The 18921-nt window shown below is 45.9% G+C and overlaps 1 protein-coding gene across 48 annotated transcripts in view; it reads right to left on the reverse strand.

Moving 5' to 3' along the window:
* Nucleotides 1-18921, reverse strand: part of COL13A1 (collagen type XIII alpha 1 chain) — a gene marked incomplete at its 5' end in the record, with an annotated part of 94112 nt that overhangs the window by 25309 nt on the left and 49882 nt on the right. For 35 of the 48 annotated variants that reach the window (XR_013986110.1, XM_081004703.1, XM_081004701.1 and 32 more), the window contains 8 exons: nucleotides 1290-1334; nucleotides 8099-8152; nucleotides 8495-8518; nucleotides 11716-11784; nucleotides 12470-12556; nucleotides 13554-13607; nucleotides 16857-16919; nucleotides 17473-17499. Coding sequence is in view for 47 of the 48 variants with exons in the window: in XM_081004703.1 (XP_080860829.1) it covers nucleotides 1290-1334; nucleotides 8099-8152; nucleotides 8495-8518; nucleotides 11716-11784; nucleotides 12470-12556; nucleotides 13554-13607; nucleotides 16857-16919; nucleotides 17473-17499 (423 nt within the window). The remainder of the gene's footprint in view (nucleotides 1-1289; nucleotides 1335-8098; nucleotides 8153-8494; nucleotides 8519-11715; nucleotides 11785-12469; nucleotides 12557-13553; nucleotides 13608-16856; nucleotides 16920-17472; nucleotides 17500-18921) is intronic. The other 13 variants (XM_081004715.1, XM_081004712.1, XM_081004711.1 and 10 more) reach the window with 2 other exon arrangements.

An 18921-nucleotide genomic window follows, 5' to 3' on the forward strand; every position in this document is an offset into this window, starting at 1 on the left:
TTGAGACCCAAGTACTAAGGGCACTGAACTCAGTGCTAGCAAGCAGCTATAGACAACACCCTTTGTGGTCTTTACTCGCAGAACTCTCTCTAATGTGTTTCTTGACACGTCCCTAGTCAACAACCTACTAGGCAAAGGTCCTGGGAATTCAGTGCAGATGGATTGATTCGGTAGAAAAAGTGGCAGATGTAATATAATAAAGAGTGTAATTGAAGAACGTTTATAACCCAGAGTATCTTTCAAATGAGCTCTAAGTGGCTAACAGGAAAATCAGTAAAACAATACACAACAAATTATAAACAATAAATCTGGCTGTTCATTTGTTGTTGTTTTTATTGTTGTGTCTTATATGGATTGTCCTTGTAGGCCACCTTGAGGGCATTTGTCCAAAGGTGCACAAATAAAAAAATGGGAGGATTTCACCCCATTATGACATCCCATTTATCCCATTTATATGAGTGTGACCCTGAAGTTCATAGAATCATAGAATTGTAGACTTGGAAGGAACATGAGGGTCATCTAGTCTGACCCTCTGCAATGAATGAATCTTTTGACCAATACGGGGCTTGAACCCATGACCCTGAGATTAAGAGTTTCATGCTTGTATGTGTGAGAGAGTGGGGAGGGGGCTGTGTGAAAATGTGTGTCTGCACAGGATGGAGGGGATAAATTTAAGTCCATCCCTCTGCTCCTTCCACACCACTGCAAATTACTGTGAATCTCTTCTTAGAAAAAACACACACATTAAAACACATTTAAAGTTCTCAGTCTTTCACCATCTTAGTCCTATAGAAAGCTATGCTAAACAGAGAGGCGTTCCAAACTTACTTCAAGATAAATGTGTGTAGGATTTGGATTTCTGCATGCAAAAATCACACTGAGTTCACTGAGAAGAACATTTTGTATTTAACTTGTGAAGAAAGAGGTAGACCCATCAGGAGGGAAGATAAGGCAGCATCTTGCCTTATGACAATTCAGTCAGGTGTTGAAGTCTCCCGGCCCAGTTTGGTAAAGCATACAATCTGGAAGTTCTGATATCGTATGGCTAATGGCAGGTATGTATTCAACAGCTGCCACAGATCAGGTCAAGCACTTGGCAAATGGAGCCACCAAAAGCATTATTGTTTTATGGAAACAGTTTAAATCAAGATCATCATCAGTGCCTTTTATAGTAATTCCAGTTTTAGAGAGCAGATAATCTCACCTTCAGTCATTTGAAACTGTGACCCATCTATTTTCGTGCTTGAAAGGCCAGCCAAATTAATACACTCCCATTACCTAGCCCTTACCTTTTCTCCATCATGTCCGGGAGGACCAGGCAGGCCAATTTCACCCTAAGATGCAGAAACCAATGGAGATTTTAAAAAAATTAAATTGTGAAGGGCTATTTCACCTCTTTGTGTGTTAAGCACGGGAAGTGACGAAAAACAACTCTGCAGGTAGAGGAATCATAGGTAATTATAGCAAACTTCACTCTCCAGGTGCAAGGCAAAATCCAGGCAAAAGAGAGTGGTATCAGCAGGCTTGGTGGAGGAGTTCCAAGGGTTGCATAATAGTAATAAAAACCTTTAGATACAAACCTTCAGGTGCGGGAAAACACCAAACAACCCAATGAGGATTGAGCATAGTCAGTGGCTACAGAACGTTGTGAGACTGCAACCTGGAAATCTACACTGCACATTAAAATTCCCTAATGCAGGGAGCACGAAGGAGCCATGACCACTCTCGCTTGTTCCACTCTTTTCTGGCACCTGTATTTCTTGCAGTAGATCTAGAGTCTGCTTATTACGACAAGTGGAGAACAGGAGGGAGGTTGGGAGGATGGGCAACGCTAAGAGGGGAACTTGTGGGGAAGCCTGGGTTGTCTTCTGCTTCGACTGGGATATTTCCAGCCAACAACCTGGCAGTCCTATTCACTTGACAATAGCAGTGCCCTAGAACTCCCACACCACAGTGGGACTCGCACAAGAGCCAAGTTTGGGGAAGAGGTTTTCCAAGATGGGAATATCAGGGGAAAATGCAGCCTGTTCCCCCAGCTGTGCTGATGCCTGTGTACATACTACTTTTCCTCAAAGAATTCTGGGTGCTGTAGTTTACCCCTAAATTCTTTGAGGGGGTAAATGTGCTTTGAATGTATTTCATAGTGTGTATGCACCTAGCGTCCACTATACACACCTAGTGGCATTTAACTAACAGAGGCAATTGAAATTCATCCCCCAGTTTTGTGTTATGTTTCCTTTATGGCCACTGAGAATGAACTAATTCCCTGCCGTAGCATAGATGCAGCACAACCATCAGACACAAAACCAGGTTTTAAATTATGCTTGTGGATGGACATACGGTTGTTGTTGTTTTTTAAAAAATTGTCTGTGGTAAATTAATTTACAACCAGGTGTGTCATCTATCTGGCTTGTACCTAACATGCACTTACCTCAGGTATAGCAATCAGGGGGTAAATGTAATGCGCAGAAAAGCCTTTAGAGTGCAGTTGACTAAAACAAGGGTGACTGAAAAAGAAGTCTCTTGTGTCAGACATTATCCAGGCGTACTTTCATTTATAGAACATTTCCCCTTAGTAATGGAATGCACAGCACCACCTCATACTAAAACTAGGTTTTATTATTCTGCAGTTATAAAATGTGAGATATAATGAGTAGGAAGAAAAGTTTACAGCTGCCTTTTCATTATGGAGTGATGAGGATACACAGGGAAAATAACTCTACTGGTCATGTAGTTTATTAATGCTTATACACAATCTTTTTCAGTTACTGTTATGTACTGAGTTGAATAGGATCCAAACTGTAGCAGTCTGATTGGTCCTAGAACAATAGGATCCAAAAGGCAGCAGTCTGATTGGTCCTAGAACAATAGGATTCAGAATGCAGCAGTCTGATTGGTCCTAGAACAATGCAGCAGTATGATTGGTTGGCAGGAACCACCCAATCCTGCTCCAGATAGAAGTGAATCCACAACCTGATTGGCTTACAGTAGAATTCCAGAATTAGCCAATCATGTGCAGCCCATTGTGTAAATAATGTATATAAAGCAGATACTGTGAGGGGACATTCATTCATTCCTCCTCACCACTATGAGCTGAATAAAGAGCATGAAATCACTTTGCGACTCTGAGTATATTTCACTGGCGACGAAGGTGGGATCCCGCTGAGCTGACTGCCACACACAGCACCGCAGCACCGCCAACTGCCGCACCGCTGCCTCGCACCGTGTATCCAGGCTTCAGCTCCGGGGCACAAGGAACTCAGAATGGCAGCCAACAGCAGCTTCTCGCCATTCAACCCAGCATCTGGAGACTGGGAAGCGTACGCCTCCCGTTTCACCTTCCTCCTAGAAGCCAAAGGGGTCACCGACGAAGAAGACGCCAAGAAGAGGGCGATATTCTTCAGCGTCTGCGGAGAGGAGACGTTTGAAATCGCCCGGGCTCTCCTTGCGCCTGAAGACGTCGCTACTGTTCCATACAAAACAATAATGGAACAGCTGAAGGGGCACTTTTCGCCGCAGCCCTCAGTGGTGGCTCGTCGAAATGCCTTCTACGCAAAGCGGCAAGCCCCTGGGGAAACCATAACTGGGTTTGTGACCTCTCTCCGCCAAGCCGCCCGGTTCTGCAACTTCTCAGAGCTGGAGAACATGCTTCGTGACCGCCTCGTCGGTGGCCTGAAGGATGAGAAGCTGCAACGGCGCCTCTACGCTAAGAAGGACCTAACGTTCCAGGTCGCTCTGGAGGAGGCCCTGGCAACAGAAGCTGCCGAGAGGTCGACCCAAGAGGCACGGCCGAGCCTGCCATCCCAACCGAGGGTCCACCATGAAGACCTCACCGACGACTCAGGATCCGACAGGGAGGAGGTGCACCGAGTACAGCAGCGCACTCAAGCAGCGCACAGACCACAGCTGCCTCGACGAGAAGGAGGGAACTGCGCAAGCTGCGGGGAGAGTCACGAGAGGAGGACCTGCCGTTTCCACAACGCAGAGTGCAGGCAGTGCAGAAAATCGGGACACATCGCCCGGGTGTGTCGGGCTCGGCCCACCCGACACCAGGCATCAGATGACCAATCCAAGAGCCCCAGGTCCCGGGGCCCAACGCACCAAGGCAACTCGACGGAGCTCACGGACTTCCAGGTATACCAGTTGCCCCACCCCAACGTAGAGAAAATTTATGTAGAGGTACAGATAGAGGGGGCCCCATGCCGCATGGAGCTTGACACGGGTTCAACTCTATCCATAATCTCGGCAAGGACCTTAAGGAAACTGTGTCCCACTGGGGGTCCCAAACTCAGGCCGGCCCCATTCACCCTCCGGGACTTCCAGAAACGTAAGGTCCCCACAATGGGGGTGGGGACCTTCAGGGTGCAATACCGAGGGCGGACGCGGCAACTGGACTTGCTTGTGGTCAAGGGCCCCTACATTAGCTTACTGGGATTGGCATGGTTTGGACCACTGGGGCTAGCTGTCACCGGGGTGAACCACACTAGCTTACAAGTGGACGTGGACGCCATATGCAAGGAATTTCCAGGGGTTTTCGATGGGAAATTGGGACAGTATACGGGCCCCCCCATTGCGCTACAGCTTGACCCCGCAGTACGACCGGTCAGGCTCAAGGCCCGCCGGGTCCCGTTCGCCTTGAAACCCCGTATAGACGAGGAATTGGACCGACTCGTAGAGCAAGGAGTGCTGGAGCCGGTGCCTAATGCTCCCTGGGAAACCCCAATCGTCACACCCGTCAAGCCTAATGGTTCGGTCCGCATCTGCGCAGACTACAAATGTACCATAAACAAGGCCCTCACGGCCCACGCATACCCAGTGCCAGTGGTCAGCCATGTCCTTGCCACCCTGGCTGGGTCGAAAATTTTTGGCAAGCTGGACTTGGCCCAAGCATATCAACAGCTGCCAGTAGATGAGGCCACAGCAGAGGCACAGACGATTGTGACGCACAGAGGAGCGTTCAGGGTAAAGCGGCTGCAATTCGGTGTCAGCGTGGCACCAGCCATATTCCAGAATATAAGGGACTCTCTCCTTAAAGGGATTCCTGGCGTCACCCCCTTCTTCGATGATGTGTTGATTGCCGGCCCCACACCAGAGGAGTTTGAGGACCGCCTCCGCACCGTTCTGCACCGTTTCCAGACGGCGGGTCTCAAGGTGAAGCGGGAAAAATGTCTACTAGGAGTGCCTCAGGTGGACTTTCTGGGATTTATGGTGGACGCAGAAGGGGTCCACCCGACTGGGGACAAGGTACGGGCCATTTGTGATGCCCCAGCGCCCAAGAGCAAGACTGAACTTCAGGCCTTCTTGGGACTATTGAACTTTTACCATTCCTTCCTTCCCCACAAGGCGGCGGTAGCGGAGCCCCTACACAGACTCCTGGACAAGCGGGCCCCTTGGGTGTGGGGCCAGCGCCAGGAGGCCGCATTCCAGGCAGTCAAGGACTTGCTTGTCTCAAACTCGGTCTTGGCACACTTCGACGAGAGGCTGCCGGTGGTGCTAGCATGCGACGCCTCACCCTATGGCATTGGAGCTGTCCTGGGGCACCAACTCCCGGATGGAAGAGAGGTACCGGTGGCGTACTTTTCCCAGACACTCAACACAACCGAGCGGAACTACTCGCAAATCGACAAGGAGGGTCTGGCAATCGTAAAGGGAGTAAAAAAATTCCATGATTTCTTGTACGGGCGGCCCTTCACCGTGGTGACTGACCACAAGCCGTTGCTTGGCTTGTTTGCCCCCGAAAAGCAGACCCCCCAAGTGCTGTCTCCTCGCGTCCTCAGGTGGTCAATTTTCCTTGCCAGCTACCAGTATGCACTGATTCACCGACCTGGGAAGGCGATGGGCCATGCGGACGCCCTCAGCAGGCTACCACTACCGGAAACAGGCCCTGACCCAGCACCTGCACAAGAGGTTATGAGCCTGGAGCTGCTTCCCGACCGCCCCATTCAGGCACAAGAAGTTGCACACCATTCCAAGAAAGATAGGGTCATCTCCCGGGTCCTGGACTGGGTGTGGAGGGGATGGCCCAGCAGCAGCCCCGGGCCAGAATTCGCCGGCTACACAACCCGCAAACATGAACTGTCGGCCCACAAGGGGTGCCTGTTATGGGGAAGCAGAGTCGTTGTTCCCCAGCCCCTCTGCAAAAGGGTCCTCACAGCCCTACACGAGACACATCCAGGGGTAGTAAGAATGAAGGCCCTTGCCAGGAGTTATGTGTGGTGGCCGGGGATCGATGGAGAGATAGAGGCCTGGGTCAAACACTGCCAGGCCTGCCAAGAATCCCGCCCAGATCCCCCAAGGGCCCCAGTCCAGTCCTGGGAGTCCGCCCGAGCACCATGGTCACGCCTGCATGTGGATTTCGCTGGCCCCTTTCAGGGGAAAACATTCTTCATAGTGGTGGACTCCTACACCAAATGGCTGGAAGTCGCACTGGTACCGTCCACTTCCACGTCCGCAGCCATCCGGGTACTACGCAGGCTGTTTGCAACCCACGGGCTCCCTGACACTCTCGTCTCAGACAACGGGACTGCATTTACGTCAGGAGAATTCCAAACCTTCACAGCGCAGAACGCCATCCGCCACATCCGTTCGGCGCCGTTCCACCCTGCCACCAATGGCCAAGCAGAACGCATGGTGCGGACCACCAAGGACACCCTTCGCCGCATGACGCAAGGGGACTGGGAGTACCGCCTTGCCACATTCCTTCTAGCACAGCACAGCACCCCCAGCTCAACGACTGGCCGGAGCCCCGCTGAACTACTAATGGGTCGGCGCCTTGCAATCAGATTGGACCGCCTTCACCCCGATAGAGCTCAGGATGAGGTAGTGGTGGGGGAAGGCAGGAACCCCCGGACCTTCGAGGCCCAGGACCCAGTGTACGCAAAGAATTTTGGGGCAGGCCCAGCATGGGTACCCGCCACAATCACCAGGGTCACTGGCCCCGTGTCGTACGAGGTGCTAACGGATGGGGGGCAATGCTGGCGCCGCCACTGCGACCAGATACGGCGACGATTCCCGGGAGAAAACCAGGAGGAGGACAGGTCAGAGGAGTCCCAAGGGAACAGCGGGGCAGTGAGGCCCATAGAGCAGGAGGGGCCAGCAGGAGAGGCAGAATCAGTAAATACAGAGAGGACCCGTGAGGCCGAAAGGACACCGGAACCAGAACCACGACTGAGCGAGCCGGTTGCACCAGACCAAACAGCCGCATCACAGCCAGCATCCTTGGAACACGAGCCAGAACCCGGAGCCCGGACCAGGGAACACCCCAGGCCACAACGCACACGTAGGCCGCCGGCATACCTTGAGGACTATGAATGCGACCTCCCGGGCAGGACTGGAACTTAGAGGGGAGGGGTGTTATGTACTGAGTTGAATAGGATCCAAACTGTAGCAGTCTGATTGGTCCTAGAACAATAGGATCCAAAAGGCAGCAGTCTGATTGGTCCTAGAACAATAGGATTCAGAATGCAGCAGTCTGATTGGTCCTAGAACAATGCAGCAGTATGATTGGTTGGCAGGAACCACCCAATCCTGCTCCAGATAGAAGTGAATCCACAACCTGATTGGCTTACAGTAGAATTCCAGAATTAGCCAATCATGTGCAGCCCATTGTGTAAATAATGTATATAAAGCAGATACTGTGAGGGGACATTCATTCATTCCTCCTCACCACTATGAGCTGAATAAAGAGCATGAAATCACTTTGCGACTCTGAGTATATTTCAGTTACCCAGGAGTAAGTTCCATTGAACAGGGCTTGTTTTTGAGTAGATCCTATATTTGTTGTTCTTTAGTCGCTTAGTTGTGCCCGAGTCATGAGGAGTCGGACACAACTAAAGGACTAAACAACAACAAATATAGGATTGCATTGAAAGGTCCTAATTATTAGTAAGCTTGGAGCATAATCACAAATTCAGCATTTTTGAATTTAAATGAGAGAGAGAAACATGTGTAGGCATCTACATGTGTAGGTATCGTAATCGTAATCGTAACCGTAATCATCTATTGCATTGAAACCTTCTGGGCCTTAAAGTGTTTTTGTTTTGTTTTTTCTAGATCATGCCCTAGTCATTTTTAAGGAATCTCAGATTGTGACTCTTACCTTCTGTCCAGGTAGTCCTGGAGGACCTGCGACACCAGGTAGTCCAGGAGGTCCCTGATGAAAGAAAAACTCATGTTTACAAAATAACTTGCTTTCTTCCTTTAAAAATGAAAACATTGCAAAAGTAGATCCTTCTTAATGCTAAGAGCTCTTTGACAGTGAACCAGGCTGCCTTGGGCAGTGGTGGGCTCTTCCCTTGCTTGTGGTACTTAAGCAGAGGCTGATGGACAGCCATCTGTCAGCGATGCTGCAGCAGCATCTTGCTTTGCTGATCCTGCGCACTAGTTGGACCAGATGACCTCCTAGGCGTCTTCCAACGGTTGCTGATTTAACCCCTTTTATGTAACAGAACTTTGTTTATAAACGCCAGTGCATATAGGAGGAAAGGTGACTCACCATAAGAGCCAAGGTTCGTATCTCCTGGAAAAAACCAAAAAAAATATATTAAAGCTTCTTCTTGAAGAAGCAACTCTCTTACTTTCACCTCCAAACCAATGCTTAAACAATTAACCACACGTTGCATGAATGTAATGTAGGTTTTATTTCCATTCTGGATTTTCAAAATAGTTTTTACACTGTAATTTTTCTTTAGGGAGAATAGCAGCTTTACAGCATCTTCATAATATGGGCGAGACTCAACTCAGCAAATGTGAAGGGACTTCCTCTTCCCTTCCCCTCCTTGCAGAGGGTCTCCCAGCCCTCTGAATCAGATGAAGAGGGGCATCAATGGTAACAGGGAATCCTTTTTACAGAAGTGGAACTCAGTGCACAAGTAGGGCACCACAACTGGATATACCACCCTATATGTTTACAAATGTCCAAGTTGATCAGCCGTTACAGATGCATAGAAGAAAGCATCCAAGTTGGCATTCCTAATCTGAAACCAGCACTACTTCAGTATCTTGAAATTCAAAACCATTTCTCCCCAAACAAGCAATTTCCATACAGCTCTCCCTGTACATATACTATAGACCTGGTTCCTACAGCCCTTCAAGTGGTCCATTTTATAGTTCAATACTTTAGACAGCCATACTACTGATTAGTGTACACTGCTCCCACCCATCATCAATCATCAGGCTGCACTGAACCCATCAGTTTACATGCCTATTTCTGCTGCACAGAAATAGCTTGAACTCCCATGGTAAAGACCAGAAAAGAATAGGTTAATATGAGGTACAAAATGGAATTTATTAAGCAGACAAGAAATCTTCATTAGGGGGAAAAACCCATTTCAGAGGTAAGCTCTTATTCAAAATATAAGTATTGCAAGAAGTTCTTTACTGATTCCTACTGCCTAATGGGTTTATAAACATCTGTTGTAGCTAGGTAACAAATCTGAAACATCTGCAGTATTAATCTGGCAGGTGGGGAACTATCTTATTACTACTGCTATGTCTGTATAACTCTTGCAAAAATTGATCTGCTGGCAAGAGCTATTCAGGCATATTATATAATATTGCACTTTGAATTAATGTCCTCTTTGTCCTAGCTGACAGCCTATTGGTAGGGTATAAAAGAGATCATGGAGTGCAGAAGTTAGAATACTGAGAGACATGCTGAATAGCACCGCAGTGTACAGTCTGAAGGCAAATGAGACTAACATCTTGCTGGAGCTAAGCAGAGCTTCTCAGGTATTAGATGTGAGAAACGGACAATGTCTTGTCCCTCCTTCGACTCAGATATTCTGTGGTCTTGGAGATTCAGACAGTCTTTGGTCATCTCCATATCTTGCATTCAGAGCTGTAGGTCTAGCATATTTTTAGAAAATGACCAAGATCCATAGCTTCCTAAACATTCCTTGTGATGTCAGTAAGCTTAGGGCGCCCAAAAATTTGATGCTAAATGCATCACTACAAATTAAACCAGTGTTGGTTCCCTATCACTGACATTACCTCCACAGGCCCAAGAGAATAACCCTTTCTATCAAATCATGGTTTCAAAGAGAATTATCTGCACGTAGCAATGGAAGTTTTGCTCCTGGGGTTAACAGCAACTGCAGGGGTGATTTTAATTGGAATCATGGCAGGGGAATAAAGAGTTTTTAAAAACTCTCTCTATGAGCCACAGTTTTGATTTTGTTCAGGGCCTCTCATGCCTGCTATTTAAAAAGATTCACATAACTCGTAGTGACCTGTTTAGCATCATCTATAGTTTGGCTTGAAATTTACTAACAGTGTAAGGGATGGATATCAGCTCCAAACATCAAAAGAAAATCCAAAATAAGCTAGACCTACTAATACAGTATGGTGTTTAGTGCCACATGTAGTTTGGCTCTTAGTGGACATCTGGATGGTTTTATACTGAAGCCCGCTTCACAGTAAAGTCTAAATGTCATTCAAAAATCTTATTATTGGTTCATGGTGGCTGCATTATCTTTTTTCAAGGCATAATATTTTTGCATGCCATAATAGGCCCTTCAGCTTTGTCCAGTGAGTTGGAGTTTGCTAACACTCCCCAAAGTAGGACTTCTGTTCATGCAGTGATTGGGATTCTTTATGCATATCCCAGAGGAATGCCATACTTTTGCTGATCTACTTTAGGTAAAAGATGCTGTTTTGCATGCAGTATAATAAGGAGATTGCAAACTAATCCTACCACCTTCAATAGGTGACTTCACCAGAATCCCCTGCACATTCTAAAATCTGAGTAGTCCTAAACATGAATGATCTCCAAATAATAATAATAATAATAATAATAATAATAATAGTAAGTTTTATTTATATCCTGCCCTCCCCAGCTGAAGCCGGGCTCAGGGCGGCTAACAACAATAAAACAGTACAAAAGTACAGCACAAACAACACTCTAAAATCATTCATTATAAAATTAATTAATTCAAGCCACTGGCAACCATTGGGCCAGAGCTCCGCGAAGATTGCCGAGGGAGGGAGTCAGGCTGTGCCCTGGCCAAAGGCCTGGTGGAACAGCTCTGTCTTGCAGGCCCTGCGGAAAGATGTCAAGTCCCGCAGGGCCCTGGTCTCTTGTGACAGAGTATTCCACCAGATCGGAGCCACAGCCGAAAAAGCCCTGGCTCTAGTTGAGGCCAGCCTAACTTCTCTGTGGCCTGGGACCTTCAAGATGTTTTTGTTTGAAGACCGTAAGTTTCTCTGTGGGGCATACCAGGAGAGGTGGTCCCGTAGGTACGAGGGTCCTAGGCCTCCATCATGATCCAGTGCTGCTCAATCACTGGCTGTGATTATAATAATCTGTATATATAAATATAACACCCAAGTCTCCATTCTATAACTTCTACAGAGGTAGCAATAAACTGTATGACAGGGGTGCCCAAACTTTTTTCAAAGAGGGCCAGATTTGATGAAGTAAACATGCATGAGGGCTGACCACAGTTGTTGAGCTTTTCATAGGATTGAAGTTGCTGAGCTTTTTTTTAGGATTTTGCCCAGGACATATACTGCCATGGGGGCCAGATTAAATCGACCGGCGGACCAGATTAGGCCCCCGAAACAGATTTTGGACATGCCTGCTATATGAGATGATCACTTGTTGCAGCTAAATCAGCATGAAACAACCTGTTACTCTTCAAAAAAAATCACCATAAAACAAACAAATAGCAACACACGGTACACACCTGTGTTGTAGGTGTCAGCTTAGTTTATTACCTGTAAAGCTTCATTGATATTGCCATTGTAATCTACCATTTCATTCTTTCCTGGTTCACCCTTGGGACCCTGAAAAATATTACATAGGTGGTTAGAAACCAGAGTTTCCATCTAGATTAGAGATACTTCAGTGCTTGAAAGTATCTCTAAGTATTCAAGTATCTTGAAGAGAAAGCACCAAAGAGGAGGACGTGCTTCACAGAAAAACCAGTAGTGTAGTTATAAGTGCACATATAGTCAGATTCTAACCCACTCTGGAATAGTCTTCAGTAAGCATATCTTCCTCTACTATATTTGCATAAAAGTGTTATCAAGCTGTGGTTCATCTGGCCAAGGACAGGTGGCGCTGCAAACTACAGTGGGTTGACAGCTTGCCAAAAACACACAAACCATCCCTTAGTGGAAGAGGGCAAGGTGGAGGGAAGAAGTGGCCCAGGTGGGCAAGTGAGCCACAGAGGAACATTCAGTACAGACTGGTGCAGCTCCCCAGCAATTGCTCCCTAGTCCTGTTTTACTGCCACCTGCCACTCCCCTCCACCTTACCCTCTTCAAGGGCTGCTCCTGCAGTGTAGGGAGCTGTAAGGAAAAGGGGCTTTGTTGAACTGTAAGGAGTCAGGGACTTTTTCTTGTGTGATGGGGAATATAAGGGGAGGCAAAGTCTCCAGGGATTGGGAAGTAGGTGGAGCTGGTGAGCAACCCAAGCACAGATGCAGCCCACAGTATGTATATAAAAGAGCAAGGAGAATTTACTCACCTTTGGTCCTGGAGGTCCAGGTAAACCAGGGGGTCCAGGTTCCCCTTTACCTCCTCCAAGTGCATTGTCAGAATCTCCCTTATCTCCCTAGATATACAAATAAAGAACAGTGGTCAAATGATTGCAATGCTTGTATTTCTATAACAAGGCTTTTTCTGAACGAGTCAAGGGAAGGAAGTGATAAATGAGAAGGTATTGCTGCTAATACCCCTTAGTCAGTTGACTGCTGACATTACACATACTAATTGTGAAACCAGTTGGAGAAGCCAACCAGTATTTAGGAAATATAAAACCGAATGGGGGAGGCAGCAAAACAGATCAATGGGTATTACTCATGTTCATTGGGTCTGGAACGCTGACTAAGATGCAGCACTTCTGATGAGCCACTGTTGGTGGTCCCACATGCCTCTGAGATTTGGCCCGCCTTTCCAACCCCTTAATGTGGTTGGCCCCCTTGGAACTCCATGCCAATACAGTGGTACCTCGGTTTACGAACTTAATCCGTTCTGGAAGTCCGTTCTTAAACCGAAACCATTCCTAAACCGAGGTGCACTTTCCCTAATGAGGCCTCCTGCCGCCAGTGCCCTTCCACCGTTCGGCTTCCGTTCCTAGACCGAGGTAGTTTGCAAACCGGGACACTACTTCCAGTTTTGCAGAGTTCATAAACCGAATAGTTTGTAAACAGGGCTGTTCTTAAACCGAGGTACCACTGTAGAAGTTTTAGGCATCTTCTGAAAAAAACAACCACTGAATTATTCAAACAGGTCTTTCAGTTTTGAAATCCTTTTCCAACCAGCTATCACTGATGTGTTGACATTTTTACTGTAATAGTGTGTTTTCAGTCTGTGGATTTTTCAGCCTTGTGGATTTTTCATATGAAAGTGCGGCCTATAAATGTTTTAAAAAAACAAATGTACAAAGATCTGTCCAGTGAAATATTTTTTCCCCAGTCAGATTATTTGCTGTTTTTATGGAAGCATAAAGATGCATACTTGGAGGTGCCCTGTTCCCTGAATGTTTCTGTGCAAGCAAATAAAGAAAATATACCTGTTACCACATCCCCTTCCCAGGTAACAAAACAAACCTTTTGTCCTACAGTTCCAGGAGGTCCCGGATCACCAGGTTTTCCTTTCTCGCCCTGTTGGTGAAATATACACATGGTTGGATACCTGCTGAAATTATTGGTTTAATCTGCACTAGGATCAGCTGAATGGCGGTAAATCTATCTTTGGACACAACATGGCAAGTATGTCTACAGCTTTATTCCTGTTCCTTTGCTAGTTTTCCTTCTGAAGAACCATCGTTTGCCTTTTGATTCTATATCACAGCATGGCCATGTGTCCATTTTCTTTTACACCCACCCACACCCACACACACACACACACACATATATATATATATATATATATGGGTTGGTTTTCTTTTTTAAAAAAAGTTCCGGCTACAAGAAGTTTCTCTCTTTCAAAGAACATGGTTTAAAATGAAACAATCTCTCAAAACTAATCACCATCTAATGAACTTTCCAGTTTTGAAAGGCTGCATTTCACAAACTCTTGTGAAGAAACCATCTTCACAGGACAATCATTTATCTGATGGTTTGATATTGGGGGCCAGGAACTGGCAGGTGCGTCACAGGTACTCAAGGTGATGCAATCCTGTATATGTCCAAGATCATCCATCTACAGCACCTGTATGGATGGCTTTATACCCTTGTGTTATGCCCAAGAACCTAAGCTCGATAAAACAAACAATATGGGTATTGCCATTTCAGTTATCTGACACAGAAACACCATGATCATCCCTAGTTTCAGGAAAGTTCTGGCCACCTGTTGCAACCCAAGCTTAGCACCCTTCCTCTTGTCCCACTTTGAGCTAATGAGCAATTAAGGCTTTTTCCAGATAGACGTTTGCTCAACTTAGAGCTAAAGAGCAAGTTTTCCCTGGAAAAGGAGTGAGGAAACCACTCGAACCATACTTTCTAGGCATGGGACAAGCGGAAGTGTGGATGAGCCCTCAGTGATTTTGCCAAGTTTCTGTGCAGGTGTGCATGCTTCACAGAGGCATAGATGGGGGGGGGGGCGGGGGAGCCACTGGGTGCCACACCACGGGGGTGCCCAAACCACGCATTTCTCCTGGGAGTGACACGGTGGCTCATGCATCTGCAGGCTCCGCAGTGTCGAAACAGCAGTGTGGAGCTTGCAGCCACCTGCTGCCTCCCCCTCAGCTGCCCTACAGATGAGGGAGAGGCGGTGGCCTGCCCCGGCTAAACCCCACCCAGTGGGTGGCTTCCCTTGCCCCTGGGTGCAGGGCATGCACGCTGCCCCAGGTGTCCTAGTGGCTAACTACACCACTGATGCTTCAGCTATAAGGAGAGATCACTCCATAGTACAAAAGGGTCTGCGGGCTGAATGGCCAAACATTTTGAGTTGTGCCTTTGCATTACATAAAAGCAGCATTCAGTCGCAAACAAATTCATTTTGATCTTTTTATGAGCCACCTTTGGCTTACGCCCCAAAGGCAGTGTGCAGTTAAAAGAACAAACAAAAACAACACAACAATTCAACATCAAAACAATGTAAAACACAGAAACAGCAGCATCCATCCCCAAAAAACCAAAGCAGACATCCAACTGCAATTTAAATCAGCTATTAAACACATTGAAATGCCTGGGAAAATAAGCAAAGGAATTTGCTGCCAAAAACACTTTATAATGAGTGGTGGGGTAGCTAGTCCAATAAAGACATTGTAAATACAAGGTCAGATGGTTGTGGGATCCAAACAAAGGCCTTCTACCTTTCATTTTGGGTAGAATCAAGTGGGAGAGAGTAGTCCTTTAAGTAACAGACCCCAAGTTATCCAGGTAATAGCCAGCACTTTCAAATGAGCCTAGCAAGGAACCAGCAACTATTATAGTTATTTAAGAACTGGTGAGATGCAGTCTCTATAGCTAATACACTGTAGCTGCTGTGTTTTGTACTAATAGAAGTTTCCAAGGTCTTCAAAGGATATATCATACAGAGTGCGTTTCACGAGTCCACACTAAATGTTACCAGAGCATCAATAATTGTGGCTGAACAATCTAGCAGGGGTTGCAGCCGATCTACCAGTTCCAGTGACAGTGCTTCATCAATCAGCAGCACCAGACTGTGAACTCCAGAGACCGTAACCCCATCCTTAGGGAAATGCAACCCAGTCTGTTCTGATTATCTGAGCTGGCCAGAATGCATTTTTGCTCAAGAAATGTCTGGATTTCAAAATAGGAATCATGATTTAAATCATATTGATCACACTGATTTGTAATAGCACCAGCTGTACAGAAGGCTATCTTGAGACCATTTATTCTGAAACCATTCCATGTACCCCAATGAGAGCCCATTTTTGTAAATTTCTGCTTGACGGCTGGATCACATGGGTATGAACCATATGAGCGACACATTGCTTAATGGGAAGGGTATCACTAATATTGCATGTGCAAGCATGATGTGATAAGCAGGCCTGAGAGTTAACAAGGGCAGTTGTTTTTATGACAATAGGCCTTTGGAAGGAAGGGAAACAGAAGGGGAGCACAGAGATTGAGGAAGAATGAGCCAAGTGGTAGGGCAGAATGAAATACTGAGAGCTGCGTGGAGCAAACCTGATTATCTGACCGCTGAAAGCTCTGTCTGACTTTCCTTTCCAACTGTTTTCTACGACCAAGACAGCCTTCAAAGTTAAACCACAACAGCTGAGATTCTCAGGATGCCAACTTCTGTTCTAGATATAACTGCTTTCTGTGTCTGCATGGTACGCATTTGCAGTGGTCCAAATGGACATGGCAATAACACTTTTGAGTACAGATGGAAATTGTTTACTCAGAGGGCCATTTTCATCTACTATCTGGATCTGCAGCGGAGAAGTTGAGTTCACTTATATTTCAAAGTGCACACAAGGCATTAAATGGAGTGCTTCATTTTCAAATTAAGTTGGGAAATGTGAAGAGTTAATAAGCTGCAGCCAGAGCTAATACTAATCAGTTGCATGGATTTTGCTATCTTCAAAGTCAGCAGCAACTGCATCCTCTTATAAACCGGCATCCCAGCACACATCCAAATCGTTCTGTCCTCCCATCACAATACTTATCCTGTTTGTTATTCCAAGGGTGAAAGCAGACACAATATATAAACATATCTCTTTCAGAAGACTGCTAATGTTTGAGTATTCTGAACAGGGGTGCTTCAAATTCTGGGTTTAGTTTTGGGCATACACAGCACACTCCACACATGTAAGAAATAGGATAAAAGCATTCTTTGGCAAGCATGAAAATGCAGCTCAAAGCAACCTGGTCAAGGTTTGGGGGAAGGACAATACAAATAAGCAAACCAAGCTCAAGCATTTGACAATGTCCTACCCTCTGCCCCCTTTTCCCTGGCAAACCTGGGGGGCCCATCTTCCCTGCAACTCCACGGTCTCCCTTTATTTGGAGGATGGGTAAGAAAAGGGAGGCAGAGAATTATGTCTGTTACGCTTGACTGGTAGTCTCCAAGCACAACATAGCCAAACCCTGAAACACCTAAAAGAAATAGCAAACTTGCTAAAACTTCTACTTTTGTTGCTGATAGCAACAACAACATCAGTAGGATTTATATAGAGTTTTAAAGTGGTGAAAACACTTCACACACCTAATCTCAGTAATCTACACAACAACCCTGTAAAGTAGGTCATTATTGAAGCCCTTCTATTGAAGCTTGGGGAGGAGATCTAGGATCTAGAGCTAAAGTATAGTAACTCCATAGATAGATAGATAGATAGATAGATAGATAGATAGATAGATAGATACTTCTACAGACCCTTGTGAAATTTCACTTGTCTCCTGCTGGGGAGAGGAGAGGAAAATAGGGAACATCTCTACTGACCAAAGTATTCACATACTCACATCCTGATTATAACACCAGATCTCCTTAAGAGACTTAAAATAAAACATAGACAAAGCAGACTAAGAACAGACGTTTCTTTAAGTGCAATACCTTTGCTCCTGGAATCCCTGGCTCACCCTGCATTAGGAAAAGATGGAAAAACAAACTGAGAGAAGAAGAGAGGAGAGGGGTGATTCTTTTACTTCCAGCACTAACAGGCAGAGTAGGTGACCATTCTTTGAAGAAGACCTCATGCCAAAGCCCCACTTGAACTTTATTTCAATTTGCATTTACGTCTGTCTAATGGGTTTCACTAGGTCTCACACAGCTGTGTACTGATGTGAAATTCACTCATGCAACTTTCTATCCAGCTTTAAACGGACCAAAAGTATTTTATTTCAAGACTCAAAAATTGAATCTGCAGAAATACAGATGGGCAAGAGTTGTTAATATTCAAGTTTGAGGGTGGAACTAATGAAGAAAACATTGAGTTCTGAAGTTTTCCTTCTAATGCAAATGTCAGTCAGGGCTATTTTCTGGGGAGAATCAGTAGATGGGAAAGGATTTGAAGTCTTCCCTCGCTTGCAGATTTTGCCCTGCAAATATTGTCCTAAGGAGGCAACTTTGGAAAAAGAGAACCATGACTATGCAGATAGGAGCAATGTTGATTTGGGCCACCAGAGCCATAGTGCCCTTCTTTACATTCTCCCATAGAAGTGAATGGAGCACAATAACGTGTTGCTCTTGGAGAAACTCTGGTAATGACACTGGGGGCTCAACCACACTTCCCTTCATCCCATGATTTCTTGGTCCAAGAGGTTTTTCTTCTGTCCCACCACTTTCCCTGAGAAAACCTGTGGTTTACTGCTGAATTGGAACCAACATCAATCTGCAGAAAACCCAAACACCATTTGTTCTGATTCAACAAAAACCCGCAGATTTTCTTGGAGAAAGCGGCAGGACAAGAAAAAAAACTTCTCAGACCTGTGTCTAGAAATCATGGGGCAAATGGAAGTGTGGATGAGCTCTGGGTGGCCCAGCCCTCGCCAACAGAATTCCCAGGGAGGAGGAAGTCCCATTTGCTTCAGTGCAGAGTACAAATATAACATTCCACCCTCTGCACATATCCTACCTTTTAAAGGGAATTTTGGTAGCGCTATAAAATTAATCTGATAAGGCAGGTGCCTCGGACTCAGCTATACAGCTGCAAATAAAATGTGTGTTGTAAAGTGCATTATACAAAAGTGGCATTAGATGGCAATGGTGAGCTATGGCAAATTCAATATTCTTTTCAAACATTTTTTTAAAAAAGCATTTCACAGCGTTTTTTTTATATGTGTTTAGATTCCATACTAGTCTGGATCATTTAAAAGAAATCACTCTGGTCTGTGTTTCTGTTTGCAACAGTGTTATAATGTCTCTGTAACACCAGCATCTCATGTGGGTTGTGGTACTATATTTTTGTACACCACTCTAAGCACTGGTTTGCTGGCACATCAAAGCTGCTTTACGTCTTTTTTAAAAAAAACAACAACAGTGCATGATATGAGAATCTGCCAT

Source organism: Podarcis pityusensis (assembly GCF_964106645.2).
Source record: "Podarcis pityusensis genome assembly, chromosome: 5".
In the NCBI taxonomy this organism is placed as follows: domain Eukaryota; kingdom Metazoa; phylum Chordata; class Lepidosauria; order Squamata; family Lacertidae; genus Podarcis; species Podarcis pityusensis.